We start from the raw sequence: 17,751 nt of genomic DNA, 5'->3' as shown, positions 1-17,751 counted from the left end.
GGAGAACTCCTCATGCAGCAAGAGACAAGAGATACTAATGCAGCATCATTCATCTTTATATTGCTAGAGCCTAAAAACAATACCTGGGCTGTTTGCTGAATGAACAACAACAAATGAATGAAGGAAACTCAGTCTGCATCAGGAAACTTAAATTCAAATATCTAACATTCAAGAATACAGGGCAACAAATAAGTTTTCTGACTGAATTGATTTTTTTTAAAAAATATTTTTAGAGACAGGACCTCACTCTGTTGCCTGGGCTGGAGTGCGGTGGCTCAATCATAGCTCACTATGACCTTGAACGCCTGGGCTCAGGCAATCCTCTCACCTCAGCTTTCCTAGTGGCTGGAACTACAAGCATGTGCTACCAGGCCTGGCTACTTTTTTAAATATTTTGTAGGGACAGGGTCTTGCTATGTTGCCAGGCTAGTCTGGAACTCCTGGTCTTAAGTGATCTTCCCACATTCACCTCCCAAAGTGTTGGGATTACAGGCATGAGCCACTGTATCTGGCTAAAATGACTTTTTAAATGTGAAATTGGATTTAGTGCAATTACTTTCTATTGGAGTTTACTTGTATAGAAGTGAAGAAAGGTTTCATTAAAGTTGCATCTGATGCATTTTGGGACTGCATTTATGTTAGCACACTCAAGCTATACGTTCTTTGATCTCTAAGCCAATGCTGTGCTACTGGGAAAGCGTACATTTGAGAAAGTTACAGAAAAACAACCCTTTGGCCAAGAACAATTTTCCCAAAATCAAAAGCTACAATGATCATGTGACAATCGATAACCTCATTGCTAATAATCCAGGAACTATAAAAGATCACAGTGAATTTGTTGAAACTAAATTTCTTTAATCAGCCAGATGTTCCACTTGCACATCCCTCTAACCCTGAGGCCTGCAGCTTTGAGCATCTTTGCATACTTTTACTGAGGTGGACAGTATCTTCCCTTCTCTTCCTCCCCCACCAAAAAGTTGCTCCCTGGGCAGTAGCTGAACATTAGTCCACCACAGAGCACAGCTTTTTTCTCTTTAGAGTCCTGTTCAAAAGGGTTCTGTTCAAAACATAAAAAAGAGATGCTGCAGTTCAGGGTAGAGTAAAAAAAAGGCTAATAATAAAGACTGTGAGCCACATTAAAACAGGCCTAGGCCATTATGATTCTACCTCCAGTAACTTAGAAGAAAAGTTTGTATCTAATGGAGCCTTAAACATGTGTACCCGATGAATGATACATGTTATCTCACTTTTGTGGTAAACGGGTACATTCCTGATTCTGTCCCTGGCCTTCTTTTGCCTAATCAAACATGCTCCTTTTTTTCCTGACTTGGGACCTCTGCACATGCCTGGAATGTCCCACCCCAGGCCCCTCTCCAACGGGGTTACTGGGAGTAAACGGCATCACCCAAAGGCTCTAGCACAAACCTAGGAGTCATCTTTATACTCTTCCCTGCGCCTTACTTCCCCACAACTAGCGCACCAAGTCTTCTTGTTCCTACCTCGGAAAAGGTATCTGAAGAATCTACCTCCTCTCTCCCTTCTTTTCCCCTTTGCACTGCTGCATCCTGAGCCCTCGCCACCTCCGCCTGGACCATGCAGAACCCATCCAGGTGCTGGCTTCCACCCTCGCCCCTCCAACCACTCTCCCACCGACAGCCGGAGTGATCATTTTAAGAATGCAAAGGGAATAAAGATTCTTCCCTACTTAACGCTTTTCAAAGGCTTCCCTTTGCATTTTGAATAAAATAAAAATGTCTTCCCTTGGCCTTCAAGTCCCGGCTGATCTAACCCTTCTCTACCTCTCCCGCTCTGCTTCTTGTCACTCCCTACCACCACGTAGCCGTAGCCGCACTGGTCCTCTTCCAGTTACTCAAACATAAACACATCTCACCGGTAGAAAAGGATGTGATTTTCCTAATTATTCTAAGTAGGAATTCATCCTCCATGGCTACCCCTTGTTATTCTCTACTATCACACCCTGTTTATTTCCTTCGGAGCATTTATCGTCACAATTTATAATCAAATTTGTCTGTGTATATCCCAGATGGCCTATAAGCTCTAGAAGGCCCACCAGGTACTACAACACTGTTGCCACTTGAGAATGGCTGAGCATGCCTGAGTGAAGAACATGTCACTCATGGGACTGGCAGAGAGGCGGCTGGGGGCAGCGCTGTCAGGGCAGCCCCTTCCTGCAGCCCCGGCCACTTACTTGCGGACAGGCCACTGCTAGCGCTCATGGAGCGGCCTGGCTCGGGGCGGGATTTGCTAATAGACGGAATACTGACTGAGCCGCTGAACACTGTCCGGCTTTCCTGAGGTCGAGGATTCTAGAAACAAAAGTGAAAGAGATATTCTTCAGCTAGGAAGAAACTGATTTTCTGCAGACATATCTATTTTTCACTATGATTATGAAGAAAAAACAATTATCTGACCAGAATGACACAGAGGAACAGGTTATATAATTTCTTCCCACCCACAAAAGTAAAACCTTAACATGAAGTAAATCTCACCATAAATCAAGATATGTGCTTATACTTATTGAAATATTTATCAATAAGTGGATTTTTTTGGTTGTGAAAACACTAAGTAAAAGTTACATGGTTAGATGTGACAGCGAAGTACAGAATTACATGGACATTTGTGGAAAACTGAAATAAAGCTTTTTACTATGTATGATATTTTTATTTGCTTAGGATAACAGCTGAATCAGTCCATTTAGAGGAAATCTAATTAAAATTACATTCTCAAGAAAATGTTTTAGCGATGTGATACTGCATGTGCCAGTCACATACTCACGCCATCAGCCACCAGGCAGAATCTTTATTGACACGCACAGTAGAACGATGAGTCAGAAATATGACACTGCAACACTCATAGCCGGGATGAGGCGAGTTACCTTGGGGATATTACTTTGAAAAGTTTCCATCTGATTACTGAGTGATTTTGGTGGAAAATGGGCCACAGAAGGTTTGCAAATCACACACACTTAGAGGAGAGCCCTGGAGGTGGCATGCAGGGAACGGACAGCGCACAGCCTCCCTGGTGGCTGCGAGCTTTTCAGACCAGAAGGGGGATTTCGGGTCTGACAAAAGTCCAGAGGAGGGAAAAATATTTTAGTATTCTTTATAAATCCTTGAATAGGCAAACTACATATGCTATAGTATTAACATCTTTTTTACCATCTACAATGCTTTCTCTATTTGTTGACATAGTTCCAGCCTCATGTAAGTGTTTGCTGTTGCAAATGGTCTAGATTTGATCTCTCATCATTTATAAACAGATTTATATATATTTGGAAAATTTATCTACTCCTTATTAATTTTTCTTTCATAGCCACAAAAATGGCGGTAATTTTACTAGTCTACAGTGCCTATTTCCAGGAAGCCACCCCTCTCTTTCATTAGCTGCTCACAAGAGGAGGTGACATGAAGGCAGCACGTTGGCTGATGAGCACAGCCAAGCCAGGAAAGAGACCCCCACTTGCATCTGGGCTGCACAGCTTGTTGACAGCAGGCCTGGGGCTTGTGACACTTCATTTCCTCAGCTCTATTATGGGGATAACAACTGCCCTGTGGGGCTTTTCTGAGGATTGAAGTAACCATACTAGTAAAAAGAAAGCACTTAGCCCTGTCCCACTAAGAGTCTTCACACCCCCATGATGACCATATACAGTCATCTGCAATGTCACTTTCAACCTTCCCTCCAGTCACATCAAAATGTTAATCTGCTGGGGAGAAAAATCACGGATTTTACATGTGTTAAACAAGACCATAACTCCATTAAAAAGTGCAATAAACAATCACACATTAAAAGTTGTCAAAAATTCAAGTTTTGTGACTTTCTCAGAGGATTGATTTGTTAAGTAAAGCCAATTAATAAATCTGAGTGTGAGTACAATGTGCAAGTTTCCTTTGAAAACAGATGTGCTCGTCGTATAATGCTACAGGCTCGTATAATGCTACAGGCTAACTTTACTACAGGGTATTCCTCTACCTTTTCTATATTGCCAGACAATCACAGATACTCATGGCCACTAACACACAACAAAAGTGACTGGAAAATATATTTATCAACCCGTTGTTCTGTAAGTACTAATTCATTAAAATTGTTTGCTTTTTTTCTGAAAGGTAATACTCATGAACTATAGAAATATATAAATAATAATGAAATCATAAAAGAGACCAAAAAAAGGTCACTTGTGAATTCACCAGATACTACTAATAATTTGATATGTTCCCTGTCCATCTTTTCTTCTAATATAATTTTTTTAAAAGAGTTAACCATACCGTGTCATGCTTTTTTCAAACTCAACAGAATAGCAAGCTATGGACTAAGAATAAAATCCTAAACATCTCTGCTAACTGAATGGACTCCTCTTGGCCAAGTGACCCCAGAAACACCACGAAACTGAGTTCTCAGCCATGATAGGATGGGAGAAATAAAGCACAATTACAAATGCACATTATTTCCCTTTTTCATAAATATTCATGACTCCCATAGCTTGTTGAGTATGTGCACTTGGCCACCCCAGTCAGTATAAAATCTTATTGCTTTTGTCTGTCCTTCTGAAGCACAAGTACCTGGTTTCTGGCTGGGGCTCTGCTGTCCAGCCCGTTGGAATGTCTGCCCAACAGGCTGCCACCCTCTATGAGAAACAAAGCTCTCCTTTTCCCAAAGTATGAGCCTTGTTAATTGTTTCAGTTAACAAAGCTAAGTAGTGTATTTTAAAACATTACAATCGTATGCCTCATTTTACTGATTCAAAAGCACTAAATCTTTTTTAATCACTTGGGGCTCAGGTAATATTAGTCTTTTTTTCTGGTAGCTTAATCAGAGGTAGAGGATACATCAGAGAAATTTACTCATATACCTGTCATACATTGATAATTAAACTGTGGTAACTGAAATCTACCTTACCCGAATGGCTTTACAAGTTTCGGCACAAGAAAAGGCCTAAATGCTTAAACTGCATTTTATATATTTCACTAAATGTCCTTGTACCTGCCCTTTAAACACAGAAAGCCAGGGGAGTGCTGTTGGCATACATGCCCTCCTCTTGGGGCCCTCAGCTTGTTTGGGGTGACAGATCAGTTTGATCTGGTTATTTCGTTTAATCTGGTTATTTAGTTTAAGCACATAGCTCATGGCTGTTTTTAGACTCATTTCTTTAATCATATTATCATTTCTTATACTTACTGCTATTATGACATTAAACTCCAACACCTAAAGCAGGTGCTGAAAAGTATTTGCTGAATAAATGAATGGATTATATCTATAATTCTAATTTTCTATTCAAGTATTGAGATTAATTCAGTTGGCAAAGTAATTCATGAATTTCAAATTATAATCCTTTCAGTATAACACAGTGCTCTAGTTAATATTGGTTTGATGTTACGTGTGTGTGTTTTAAACACACAAAGTATATTTTACTTACATTGTTTAGGCAGAATAACATTTTTGGGAATCAATGAATAAAATGGTAGCAATTCTTCAAATGATATGTATGCTAACACTTAATAAAAGATGACTGTCTTCTTTGCTATAATATGGTATAGATCAAATAATTTAACATGGAATACCATGAAATGAGCACAAATACTTAAGGCTTTTGAGGTTAAAAGAAACAATAAAGAAATGCACTATTTTATTTAGTCAGTATTTTCATGAATGAATATTGGAATTTCATAAAATATCTCATCTAGCAAAACAATTGTATGTTTTCCTTTTGGTTAGCAACATGACAAAATTCTATTAAAGGAGTATGCAATGGTAAAAAAAAGAAATGTACTAATGTGGCTAAAAATATTTTTAGTTATAATAAAAGTTTAGAACTGGAACTTCAGTTCCAAGTTGTCATGAAATTGTTAGACTCCAAGGAGAAGTTACAGTCTGAGTAAGTTTGTAGTACTGAGCTTTCTATATGCATCTGAAACACCTGAGAGAATGTTATGGCAAAGCAACTAATGAAGGCCCAAATCTAGCAATCAGGAAAATAAGCAATAATGCCATTCTGAAAAATCCAAATCATACACCTTGAGTATGATTCATATGAAAGTTGGCTGGTTAGCTGGGCCCAAATTCAACCACTGCCATTTTGGTTCATTTACCAAATTTGCAAAGTCCATGTAATTCTTAGTGTGTTATTTGTTTAAAGCAAATGCTTTACCTTTTTTCTCTAAACAAATAAAAAAATTAAAACTGAAACAGTCAATGCTAGCAATTCAACATTCACGTATACAGGAACAATCCTATACGACACAAGCAACATGTGGACAATACAGCAAAGAAAAGCTCAAAAGAGATGGGAATATCAGTTTCAACCTGTATATTTTACTGTCTTTTCTATAAAGCTTAAGACACATTGGTGGTGTCCTTTTCTATAAATCAAACCTACTTTAGAATAAATAGCAAAAATTAAGCTTATAAAATATACCAGGAATTTGGTAACACTGAATGTTGAAGTATTAAAGGAATGATACATACAAAAAAATGTTTTGTAAAAAAAAATCAGTTTATCATGCAGTCAGCTAAAGTTAAATAAACTTCATTATAAAGTGACAAGAAACCTAAGCCTCTGGTCCTTGCTAGGTACAAATATGCTTAAGATTAGGATAAAACTTCCATTGATGGTACAGTGTTTCTACTGACAGATGACTAATTTCAGTAACACTTTCATCACCTTTTATATGAAAAGTTCCTAATTAACTTACACATTCATCTAAAATTCACTCCTGTAATCTGTTACCAACCAAACTATGGCTTATTTTATCATGGTTAATTTTATTGTGTCAAATAAGACATTTAAATGATATAATAATTTAACGTTAATGACAATGACGTTTAAAACATAATTTAGAATAATTTTACATCACAAAAAATATACTTCCCACCCTACAGCTAATTTTCTAATTGGAAAATTACTATATATACAAATAAAAAAATTAATGGTACTATTGTTCTAAGCCAGGGGGCATTATAGGAAATGAATTTGTAAGATACAATCCAAATTATTTTACTATCTGCAAAACTAACTTCAGAAAATGTTCCCTTGGGCCGGGCGCAGTGGTTCACGCCTGTAATCCTAGCACTCTGGGAGGCCAAGGCAGGAAGATTGTTCACGGTCAGGAGTTCGAAACCAGCCTGAGGAAGAGTAAGACCTTGTTTCTACTAAAAATAGGAAGAAATTAGCTTGAAAACTAAAAATATATACAAAAAATTAGCTGGGCATGGTGGCACATGCCTGTAGTCCCAGCTTCAGTAGGCTGAGGCAGGAGGATTGCTTGAGCCCAGGAGTTTGAGGTTGCTGTGGGCTAGGCTGATGCTGCCATGGCACTCTAGCCCAGGCAACAGAGCGAGACTCTGTCTCAAAAAAACCAAAAAAACAACAAAAAATAAAAATGTTCCCTTGAAGTTAGTATAAGCATACACCACTTAATGGACATACATGGACATACAGCTCTTCATCCCACTGCAAAGCCACTGGTAGCTGAATGGAGGGGACCAACAGCAGATGCCATGGTCCTTCAGAATGCAGCATGCTTTTTTCCCCTCTCTAGATTTAGTTTATCTTAGATAATGGTTGGAAATGGTTGCAATTAAATACATATCATCATCTCAAAGATGAGTAAATCTAACTTATTTTTGGAATTTTTTCCTGTTACTCATTGCTAGTATTCTTTTTTATTTTTGAGAAAAAGTCTCACTCTGCTGCCTGGGCTAGAGTGCCATGGCGTCAGCCTAGCTCACAGCAACCTCAAACTCCTAGGCTCAGGCAATCTTTCTGCCTCAGCCTCCCGAGTAGTTGGGACTACAGGCATGCGCCACCATGCCTGATTAATTTTTTCTATATATTTTTAGTTGTCCAGCTAATTTCTTTCTATTTTGAGTAGAGATGGGGGTCTCGTTCTTGCTCAGGCTGGTTTCAAACTCCTGACCTTGACTGATCTACCTGCCTCAGCCTCCTAGAGTGCTAGGATTACAGGTGTGAGACATCACACCTGGGCTCTATTCATTTTTCTTACATTTTACTTTGGAGGGTTTTTTTTGTCTTTTTTTTTTGAGACAGGGTTTTGCTCTGTTGCTTGGGCTGGGGTGCAATGCCTTAGCTCACTGCCACGGCAAACTCCTGGGCTCAAGTGGTCCTCCTGCCTTGGCCTCTCAAGTAGTTTGGACTATAAGCGTATACCACCATGCCTGGCTAATTTTTCTATTTTTTTTTGTAGAGATGAGGTCTTGGTCTTGCTCAGGTTGGTCTCACACTCCTGAACTCAAGCAATCCTCCTGCCTCAGCTTTCCAGAGTGCTAGGATTACAGGCATGAACCACTGTGCCTGGCCTACTTTAGAGATTTTTAAGCTTTTCAAAAAGGTGCTTATTGTAGATAGAAGGTCTGTGGATAGGCTCTAACATAGCCTTTAACTTCACCAAATACAAAAATTTTCTCTCAATGAAACTGGTTATAGAATAATGAACTATAAAAAATTTCAGAAATTCCGGGAACCCTTTTCCATTTAACAGAATAAAGATCCATATGGGGGCTGTTTCTCATGATGGTATCTGAAATGGAAAATCTTTTATTTTACATAGATTAACTTCTAATAGCATTTCAAAAATAAAAATTGAAATCCTATTCTTCCAACTTTTTCTTCAAAAGAAGAAACAAAATAGAAATGGAATCGGAAGAAGAGGAGAAAGAGTAGGAATAGAAGCTTGGCAGAAGAGATACAGGTCAAAGGAAACCATTCACAAGATGGTATCCTCTAGCATGGTTACTTGTTAAGCCAGGCAACAGGAAATCTGTACATGGTTAGTAAAAGTTAACACCTGACTCAGCTGTTCATACCCTCAGAGTCATAAAGCTTGGTGTACCAGGGACAGAGCGGAGAGACGGGGAATATTCAGGGTTTACGGAATCAGGAGAGAGAAATTTTTCAGCAGAATTAACAGTCATGTGATAGATGTGCTCAAAGTTGATCGGAGAGGAGATCAGACCGGAGTGATGATGAGGGGATGTATAAGGGAAACCTGGCTATTAAAACAACAAAAAGAAGAAAAAAGGTAATAAGGTGATGAAAATGGATTCACATTTCAGACAACATGTACATCGAACAAATGAAGTAGCATCTTACATCAGAACTGAATTGTTAATGAAATACTTTTAGGCCTCAGAAAGTTAAATTTTGTAATACTCTTGCCAATTACTTAAATAGCTGATTTGCAAAAAGATTCTCCTTATAAAATTATTCTTTTATTATTATAGTTAGGTGAGTAGAAACTGGACTTTCAGAGATGCAAGACTTCCAGAGTTATTTCTTATGTCTTAGTTCTTATTTTCTTATGTGATACAATCAAAACATGGCAAAATCTACCAGAAACATTAAGGATATAAAAGGCAAAAAACAAGCAAGAAAAGGACAAGTGAACCTACAATAGCTTCTAACTAGACATGTTATGAAACTGTTTCTTTAGAAATCTAAAACCATTTAAAATAATTCCCTGGTATTTATGTACTTATATGTTTGCTTTTATTGATCTTATTTCCCTATAACAAAAAGAGTAATTATGAAATATGCTAATTATTGGTTAACCTTTAAGTAGCTCAAACTTATCTCCATTTAGACACCTAAAAGAAAACATTTGTTTTTAACAAGGGAAAAATTTTCTCTTTAATGTTGAGGTGTATTTTTAAAATATGAAATCATATAATACCAAAGATACAGAAAAAAGTTTTTGAAGTCAAAAACTCTAATTTTTTCAGATAAAATAATTTACTTCTGAACATGTGGAAACCATCATTCAGTTGCCAGTGACCATCTCTAATTCTAATGGGAATTTTCAAGGTTCAGTTCTTTTTTTTTAAGGGGACAGAGGTCTGTCTCACTCTACTGCTGAGGCTAGAGTGTGGTAGTGTGATCGTGGATCATGACAGCTTGTGTTCAAGAAATTCTCCTGCCTCAGGCTCCCATGTAGTAAGACTATGGGTGTGCACCACCATGCCTGGTTGATTTTTTTCTATTTTGTGTAGAGACAGGTCTTGTTCTCATTCAGGCTGGTCTTGAACTCCTGGCCTCAAGCAATCCTCCTGCCTCAGCTTCCTGAGTAGCTGGCATTACAGGCTCGAGTCACTGAGCTCAAGGTTCAGTTCTTGAAAAACAATTGTTTCCAGAAAACATAATCTCTTCATTAAAGGCAGAGGTTGAATGATTTGCTAGAGAGAACACTGCCTGAATCCAGCAAGACTTATATTCCCTTGAGTTGAGATCAGTTAGCTTTGTAGAAAGACCACATAAATTATGTAGGCTTAAAAGAAAGGCTTCTTCTAGCACCTAAGTGGACACATAGGTACTACAGTAATAGGGTATTGGGCAAGTGGGAGGGGGGAGGGGGGTGGGTATATACATACATAATGAGTGAGATGTGCACCATCTGGGGGATGGTCATGATGGAGACTCAGACTTTTGGGAGGAGGGGGGAAATGGGCATTTATTGAAACCTTAAAATCTGTACCCCCATAATATGCCAAAATAAAAAAAAAAAAAAAAGAAAGGCTTCTATATATGATATTGTTTTTATCCAAGAGATATGAGTTAAATCAGAACTTTCTAAAGTTGTTTCTAAAAAGAAAAAAAAAACTATTAATGTACATATATTAATAACTTTGACTTTAAGAAGCAAAATTACTTCTTCAAGCCCCAAGAGGTCACTGCACTAAAAATTTTATCTTTATTAACAATTTTAGTAATGGATAAAAAGCTAGGGGAAATATAATGTGGTAAAAATAAATCTTCTAGAGGTAAAATATTATTCTTGCATTCTGCTAGAGAAAATCTATTTTTTTTTATTACCAGCAACCACTTGTAAACAAGGTAAATGATAAAAAAGAGTCAAGAAAATGAACACAGTATATATTTCTAAGAGACAGACACCATCTTATATTAATTGCTTATTTATCTTGGCTCACTAAGATACAAATAAAAAAATCTGCATCTGACACAAGAGATAAGAAAATAAAATGATGCCCTTAGCCTTACTGCCCCTTTCATATTCAAAGAGCTAACAATCCTATTTCAGGATCATTTGATACAAAAGAAACAATTAACCTTCTAAAGATATCTAATAAACTTTCTAAGCTTATAAGTATTTCATAGGAAGGAAAGCAATACTGATTTGAATAAAATAAAACACAAAAATATCTGGGGCACATGCTCTATGCACAAATGATAACATGTGGCTTTGATATTTGAAAACTCTTATATATGTTAACATTAGAAAACTTTAATTCATCTTTATTTTTTGGAAATAGTTCATAATGGTTCCATCCCAATAGAAACATTAAAATCTGAGAAAATATTAAAATATCACAAGCTTTTCAATGACTACACACATACACAGGTACAGACATGCATACTATAGTTATTTTCATACATGCATATTATTGTATTGTCAATCAGAGTCTACCCCGAGATAAACATAGTTCTGGGCACATAGTAAGTGCTCCAGAAATATTTGTTAGGTCATTAAATGCATGTCTGTAAAAAAGCCACAGCTTATACATCCTTTTTTAGTGAAATGAAAAGTTATGTGAACATAAAATTTGGCTGTGAACAGGAATTAAGACACACAGGCTGTGAACAGGAATTAAGAATCTTTGGTGCATACTACATGTACAGGTAAAGAAACAGGTTTCAAACATTTACACCAACTTCTTGTCCTGAAGATACAAAAGCACTCACCTTGATGAGAAAACATTAAAGGAATGGCAGGCACATTAAAAACCAGATTGAACTGCTAGGGCAAAGTCACTTGTACTAATGCCAAAAAGAACCAACAAGATGGTCATGGGTAAACAAAATCAGGTGACAACAAATGCAAAAAGTCAGAGGCCTAAGGTCATGTGTTATGGAGTCAGTTGGGGAATCTTTGGGAAATGCTATCTGAACTTATTTTGCTTAGTAATAAAGACTAGACCTTGTTTTGAACAAAAAATAAAATAGAGATTTTTTTTTTTTTACTTTAAGTGGTGGGAGGGTGAGGTGAGAAAAAGCAGGGTAAGGAGGGGATGCTTTGATATAAAAGTTCTTACAACGTTTGAAACTTGACATTTTAGAGTCAGGGTGTGGAGTTATTAGGTATAAAGGTCTGAAAGAATTCTGGAACATTAGGCTAATTTATTTTTCACCTAATGGCAGAAGAATACCAAGCAGAATATCATTTTGTTAAACACTGAAACTGTTCCAACGAAAATATGTAATATGTGAGATATAATAGAATTTCTACAAAATGTTTCTATAATTATTTGAATGAGATAAAAAATATATTCCTTTTTATGTACTAAAATGAAACAAAAGTGAAAGAGCTTTTAATTTAAAAAGGACATCTATTAAAATCTTAACTATTGAAATAATTTTCTATTTGCTAATGTTTTGCTTTGTAACATGTATTAGTTTGAAATTTGTATCCCTTAATCCCTACATAATGCTAACTACATATCATATATTGGAAAAACTATTTACTAACTAAATTTTTAAAAGTTTAATTAAAATAGCACGTAACACTTGATTTATCAAAAAAAAGCTACAAATATATTCACATTTCAATTGTCTTAATTTTAAAATTTTTCTTTATTTTTTTTGAGACAGGTCTTGATCTGTCTCTTGGGCTCGAGGGCAGTGGCGTGACATCATAGCTCACTGCAACCTCTGAGTTCTGGGTTCAAGAGACCCTCCTGCCTCAGCCTCCCACGTAGCTGGGGCTATAAGTGTGCACCACCACACCTGGTTAGTTTTTTTCTATTTTTTGTGGAAATGAGGTCTTGCTCTCACTCAGGGTGATCTCAAACTCCTGGCCTAAAATCATCCTCTTGCCTCAGCCTCTCAAAGTGCTAGGATTGCAGGTGTGAGCCACCATGCCCGGCCAAAAATTCTCTTTACTAACATATGTGCGTCTGACAATGTACCTTCCATAAGGAACATCAAAAGAGGTTTTTCACTGTATGGTTATGTTATTAAAGGAAATTAAAGGAAAACCAGACTGAGGACTTTCAGCAAATGTTCAGAATGGGAGAAGAATGGAAATCTGAGATCTCATTCCTAGGCAAAATTTGAAAAAATTGTATAACTTTTAGATATGATAGACATATCGAACAGTTCTGATATTTAATGTACTCAACCTTAACTTTTTTTACTTAGTTTAACTATATCAAGATTAACTGTAATCTAGGTTTTACATATTTTATTTATATTTACTCAGTACAGCTAATAAAAACTTCCTATTCCAAAAGGGTAAGTGACTACTGTGAATGATTTGAATTCCATAAAGGAAGGTATATTGGATAAAGGAAGATATATTACTATGACCAAACATAATGTTTGGATGATGAAAAATGATAACAATGTCATATTTATTCATAAGCAAACAGGGACAACTGATTAATTAGGATATTCACAATGAAGAACTCAGACTTAAACAAATGTAGACTTTTTTTCTTCCCATGATATAAATGCAAAACTCGCTTTAAAAGTTTAGTTTTTTACTTTAAAAAAGTTGACTCCACACCAAACTATATTATCTATCATTTTGTCTCTCAGTGATAGATGTTTATATCTTCTATCACAGTAGTGTTGACAATGTGGTTAATTAAGATAGATTTCCTTACAAAGAGATTTGGGTCAAAATTTACAAATCATCTCCCAAAATTGCTACAAAATATAAACTATACTTAAAATTCTATGCAAAATGTAGGTGCTATCACCACCAATCATAAGGGTCATATTAAAGTTTTAGTTTGCTGAAAGTACTATGATATTGAAATGTTAAGAAAAAACAGAGCCTGGATAATTAGCTAATTCCACTAATATTAATCTCAACATAACAGGTCTGTGAACACAATCTTCATAGTGTTAAAACATAACCATTTTCCTATGTTGTATTTTTTAATGTGTGATTGACCAGGCAACATGTTTATAATTGGGCAAAGGAAAAAGATTTAATGTCACTATAAGCTGAAAGATATGATCATTAATGACCAAACTAATATAGTTCTCTGGAAAAAAACTTGGCCAAATATCCATACTGAATTGTTAAAACTTAGGGAAATTTTAGTGATTTGGTAACCAAGTTCTGAACTTAGTATAGAACCTCTCCAATTCTGGCAGTTTTTTCTACCAACAACAGTAAAATTTCTAGAGTATGGAACTGAATAAGAACTTGATTTGTTTGGTTTTTGACAGTTGTCTTCTAAATTTTATGTTTTTTTATCAGGTATGTCGTCATACATCTTAGACATATTGTGATATGCTGAGAGAAACACTTCCTCATTATACTGATAGCTAATATATCCTTTGAAGTCTACGTACGTATGTATTTAAGCCTATATACCTATCCTCCCTCACCCCATGTGTATTCACATTTACTCTTCACTCCTCTTACCATGGGCAGGTCTTTTAGGATCTGTATTCCATCTCCAGGACCCATGTGTGCTATGTGGTTAAAATTAGTTGGATTAGAAATTAATTTGTTTCTCATTTCTGGATCTCGTAGCATCTCCCTATAAGACAAAACACCTGTTTAGACACTTTTCCCATAATCTAGGTAAGTTAAGAGAAAAATTAACCATACTTTAATCTTTTTTTATAAAAATAAAACTACTAAATCATGTTAATAAGGATATAATTAGAATAACACAATATACTCAATTAAAAATTCACTTCTTTAGAATGTTTTCTTTTAAATTTTAAATAAAGGATCTTATGATTTTGTACAGGAAAATCGAGAGGGTCCTTTTAATACTTAAGATATCAAAGAAGCTCCACTCTATTTCATAGATAATTCTGAACATTTCATGTATCTATTTCAAAATTGATAACACTTTAGAAATGTTTTTTTGTTTGTTTTTTTTTGAGACAGAGTCTCAGTCTGTTGCCCAGGCTAGAGTGAGTGCCATGGCGTCAGCCTAGCTCACAGCAACCTCAGACTCCTGGGTTCAAGCAATCCTTCTGCCTCAGCCTCCCGAGTAGCTGGGACTACAGGCATGTGCCACCATGCCCGGCTAATTATATATATATATATTAGTTGGCCAATTAATTTCTTTCTATTTGTAGTAGAGACGGGGTCTTGCTCTTGCTCAGGCTGGTTTTGAACTCCTGACCTTGAGCAATCTGCCCGTCTCGGCCTCCCAGAGAGCTAGGATTACAGGCATGAGCCACTGCACCCGGCTGTAGAAATGTTTTAGATGTAACTGGAAGTACTACAAGGTTATTTGTTTATGAAGAGAATAGTTAATCTGAACTTCTTAGAGATTTATTATATGCAAAGATATGTTCTAAGTTTAAATTGTAGAAAGATACACATTCTAAAAATTGTAACTATTTCACATACATACAGAAATGAATAAAAATATGGTACTTTAATTCAGTGCATACTCACAACTTAGAGAGTATTAACTAATTAAAATGACTGAGAAGTGACATTCATTATTGCAGTACTGACACTATAGATGAGTGACAGATTTTTAGATATCAATTTTTCCTTCCAAATTGAATATACTATTATCACCAAGTAGTCCTTCAAATGCTACAAGCATAATAGGTATAAATTTAATATCTACCTCCTCTGTTGCATTCTTTCCTCCTCTGGGACTCTGAAGGAATAGCGTCGCTTATTGTTGATATTTCTAACCATCTGTTTCCGACTATTATCTGATGTTTCAGGAACTACCAGTTCATCCCCTTCTGTTAAAAAAAAATACAAAGAACAATGATGTTATCTAAACTACTAAAATTTTTTTTATCCATTAATCTCCGAGATAGTGAAAATGTTAATCAATTGTACAAGTATATTCAATTCTGATTTTTAAAAGTTTTATGTAGATAACCATAGTAAATAAGCAATAATTTCCTACAGAACAGATATAAACAGATACATGATGATATTAAACATGGCTTATAAAACATATTTTCACTTTTATTTGATTATAAACATAAAATAACATTCTCCTTCCCAGTATTGGTTTCAATGGCTTAGGGTGTTAAAGAGCTGCTGTCGTTAACCTGCATAGTAATCAGGTATAAATGGTAAGACATTCATGTAAATAATAATAATTATTATTAATAAATAATTAAAATGATTTTTATATCATAAAACATATCCTCTGCAAGGTTCAAACCATGAGACGTGGAGTAAGGAAAAGGAATTGTAATCTATCTTCCTTTACTAAAGGTAAGAATCTGTTGCTATTTCTACTCTTCTGATCTTGGGGGTAGATGATATTTAATCATATACACCTAGCAACCCAGTGCCCATCTTATCCTATGTCAGTTTTAGTATCTAGAAGTAAAAAAAAACTATCAGCTAGGGACTCCCAAAACATGCTGGGCTATGTGACTATAAGAATAAAACAGACAACGGTATCCACGTAACATGACAGGAGATGCCATTACCTAAATAACACAAGGAAAAAGAGAAAACACAACATTTAGAAGTTTTCAACACCCAAAAACCTGAAGTGCAAAGAAGGAGGTAGGAGGAAGCCAAACAGGCCTGTAGGGCCAAAGTAGATGATGAGCAAGAAGAGACAAGCTCCTTGCAGTGTAATGTGAGATTGCTTTCCTAACAGCAAACACTAAAGGGATAGAATTTTTAAAGTGGATGAGAATGTGGGACACAATTTTAGACTTTAAGAATTATGAGGGTAAAGCAGGTCTAGAAGAGGTATGGTGGCAATAGGAGATTCTGGAGAGCCAGAGGGTTGCAGGAGCACTTCAATCTCTTGAAGAGATGAAAGAGAAAGCAAGACACAGAAAAAGAAAGGATCTCCTGGAAATGGAATTTCTTTCCTTTGTCAAAGAACAAGACAACTGTATTCAAATTTGTCAGGTCCACCTCCTCCAACCTCTACCTCTACTCTTAGCCTAGAGTAAAAAGATAAAAAGACAAGTTGGAATAGGTTTTTCCCTACAGACACAAAGTGGGTATGGAAATATTTCATGACTAGCATGGCCACACAGAGTGACAACAGGGCAGAGCTAATTTTATATTAATATAAATATCTAGAGTTCTTCTAAGAAACAGAACACAAGCATACCTTGCAGATATTGTGGGTTCAGTTCTAGACTACCACAAAAAAGTAAATATCGCAATCAAGAAATTCACACAATTTTTTGGTTTCCCATTGTACATAAAGGTTATATGTACACTATACTATAGTCTATTAAGCTTACAATAGCGTCATGTAGGAAAAAACAATGCACATACTTTAATTAAAAATATTTTACACTAAGTGTAATATTTTTGCTGGTGGAGGATCTTGTCTTGATGTCAATGGCTGCTGACTGATCAGGATGGTGGTTGCTAACGGTTGGGGTGGCTGTGGCAATTTCTTAAAAAGAGACAGCAATGAAGTTTGCTGCAACTGATGGAGGCTTCCTTTCATGAAAGTTCTCTGTAGCATGCAAGACTATTTGACAGCATTTTACCCATAGCAGCAAATATAATTTTCAAAATTGAATCAATTCTCTCAAACGCTGCCTCGGCCCTACCACTAAGTTTATATAATATTCTAAGTCCTTTGTTGTCATTTCAACGATATTCACAGCATCTTCGCCAGGAGGAGATTCCATCTCAAGTAACCACTTTCCTTAATTATCCATAAGAAGCAACTCCTCAACTGTTCAAGTCCATCACGAGATTGCAGCAGTTCAGTCACATCTTCAGCACCTACTTCTAATTCTAGTTCTCTTGCTATTTCTACTATACT

General features: G+C 36.2%; 1 protein-coding gene across 16 annotated transcripts in view; it reads right to left on the bottom strand.

Moving 5' to 3' along the window:
• Nucleotides 1-17,751, bottom strand: part of CDC42BPA (CDC42 binding protein kinase alpha) — a 245,674-nt gene that overhangs the window by 5,051 nt on the left and 222,872 nt on the right. For 11 of the 16 annotated variants that reach the window (XM_012751184.3, XM_012751187.3, XM_012751188.3 and 8 more), the window contains 4 exons: nucleotides 15,604-15,727; nucleotides 14,427-14,544; nucleotides 8,842-9,027; nucleotides 2,210-2,327 (listed from right to left, as the gene is read on the bottom strand). In XM_012751184.3, coding sequence (XP_012606638.1) covers nucleotides 2,210-2,327; nucleotides 8,842-9,027; nucleotides 14,427-14,544; nucleotides 15,604-15,727 — 546 coding nt within the window. The remainder of the gene's footprint in view (nucleotides 1-2,209; nucleotides 2,328-8,841; nucleotides 9,028-14,426; nucleotides 14,545-15,603; nucleotides 15,728-17,751) is intronic. The other 5 variants (XM_012751192.3, XM_012751197.2, XM_012751195.2 and 2 more) reach the window with 1 other exon arrangement.

The sequence above is a fragment of the Microcebus murinus genome, chromosome 19 (assembly GCF_040939455.1).
Source record: "Microcebus murinus isolate Inina chromosome 19, M.murinus_Inina_mat1.0, whole genome shotgun sequence".
NCBI classification, from domain to species: Eukaryota; Metazoa; Chordata; class Mammalia; order Primates; family Cheirogaleidae; genus Microcebus; species Microcebus murinus.
The sequence above is the reverse complement of the archived record's forward strand: the minus strand, read 5'-3'. Positions and strand labels throughout refer to the sequence as shown.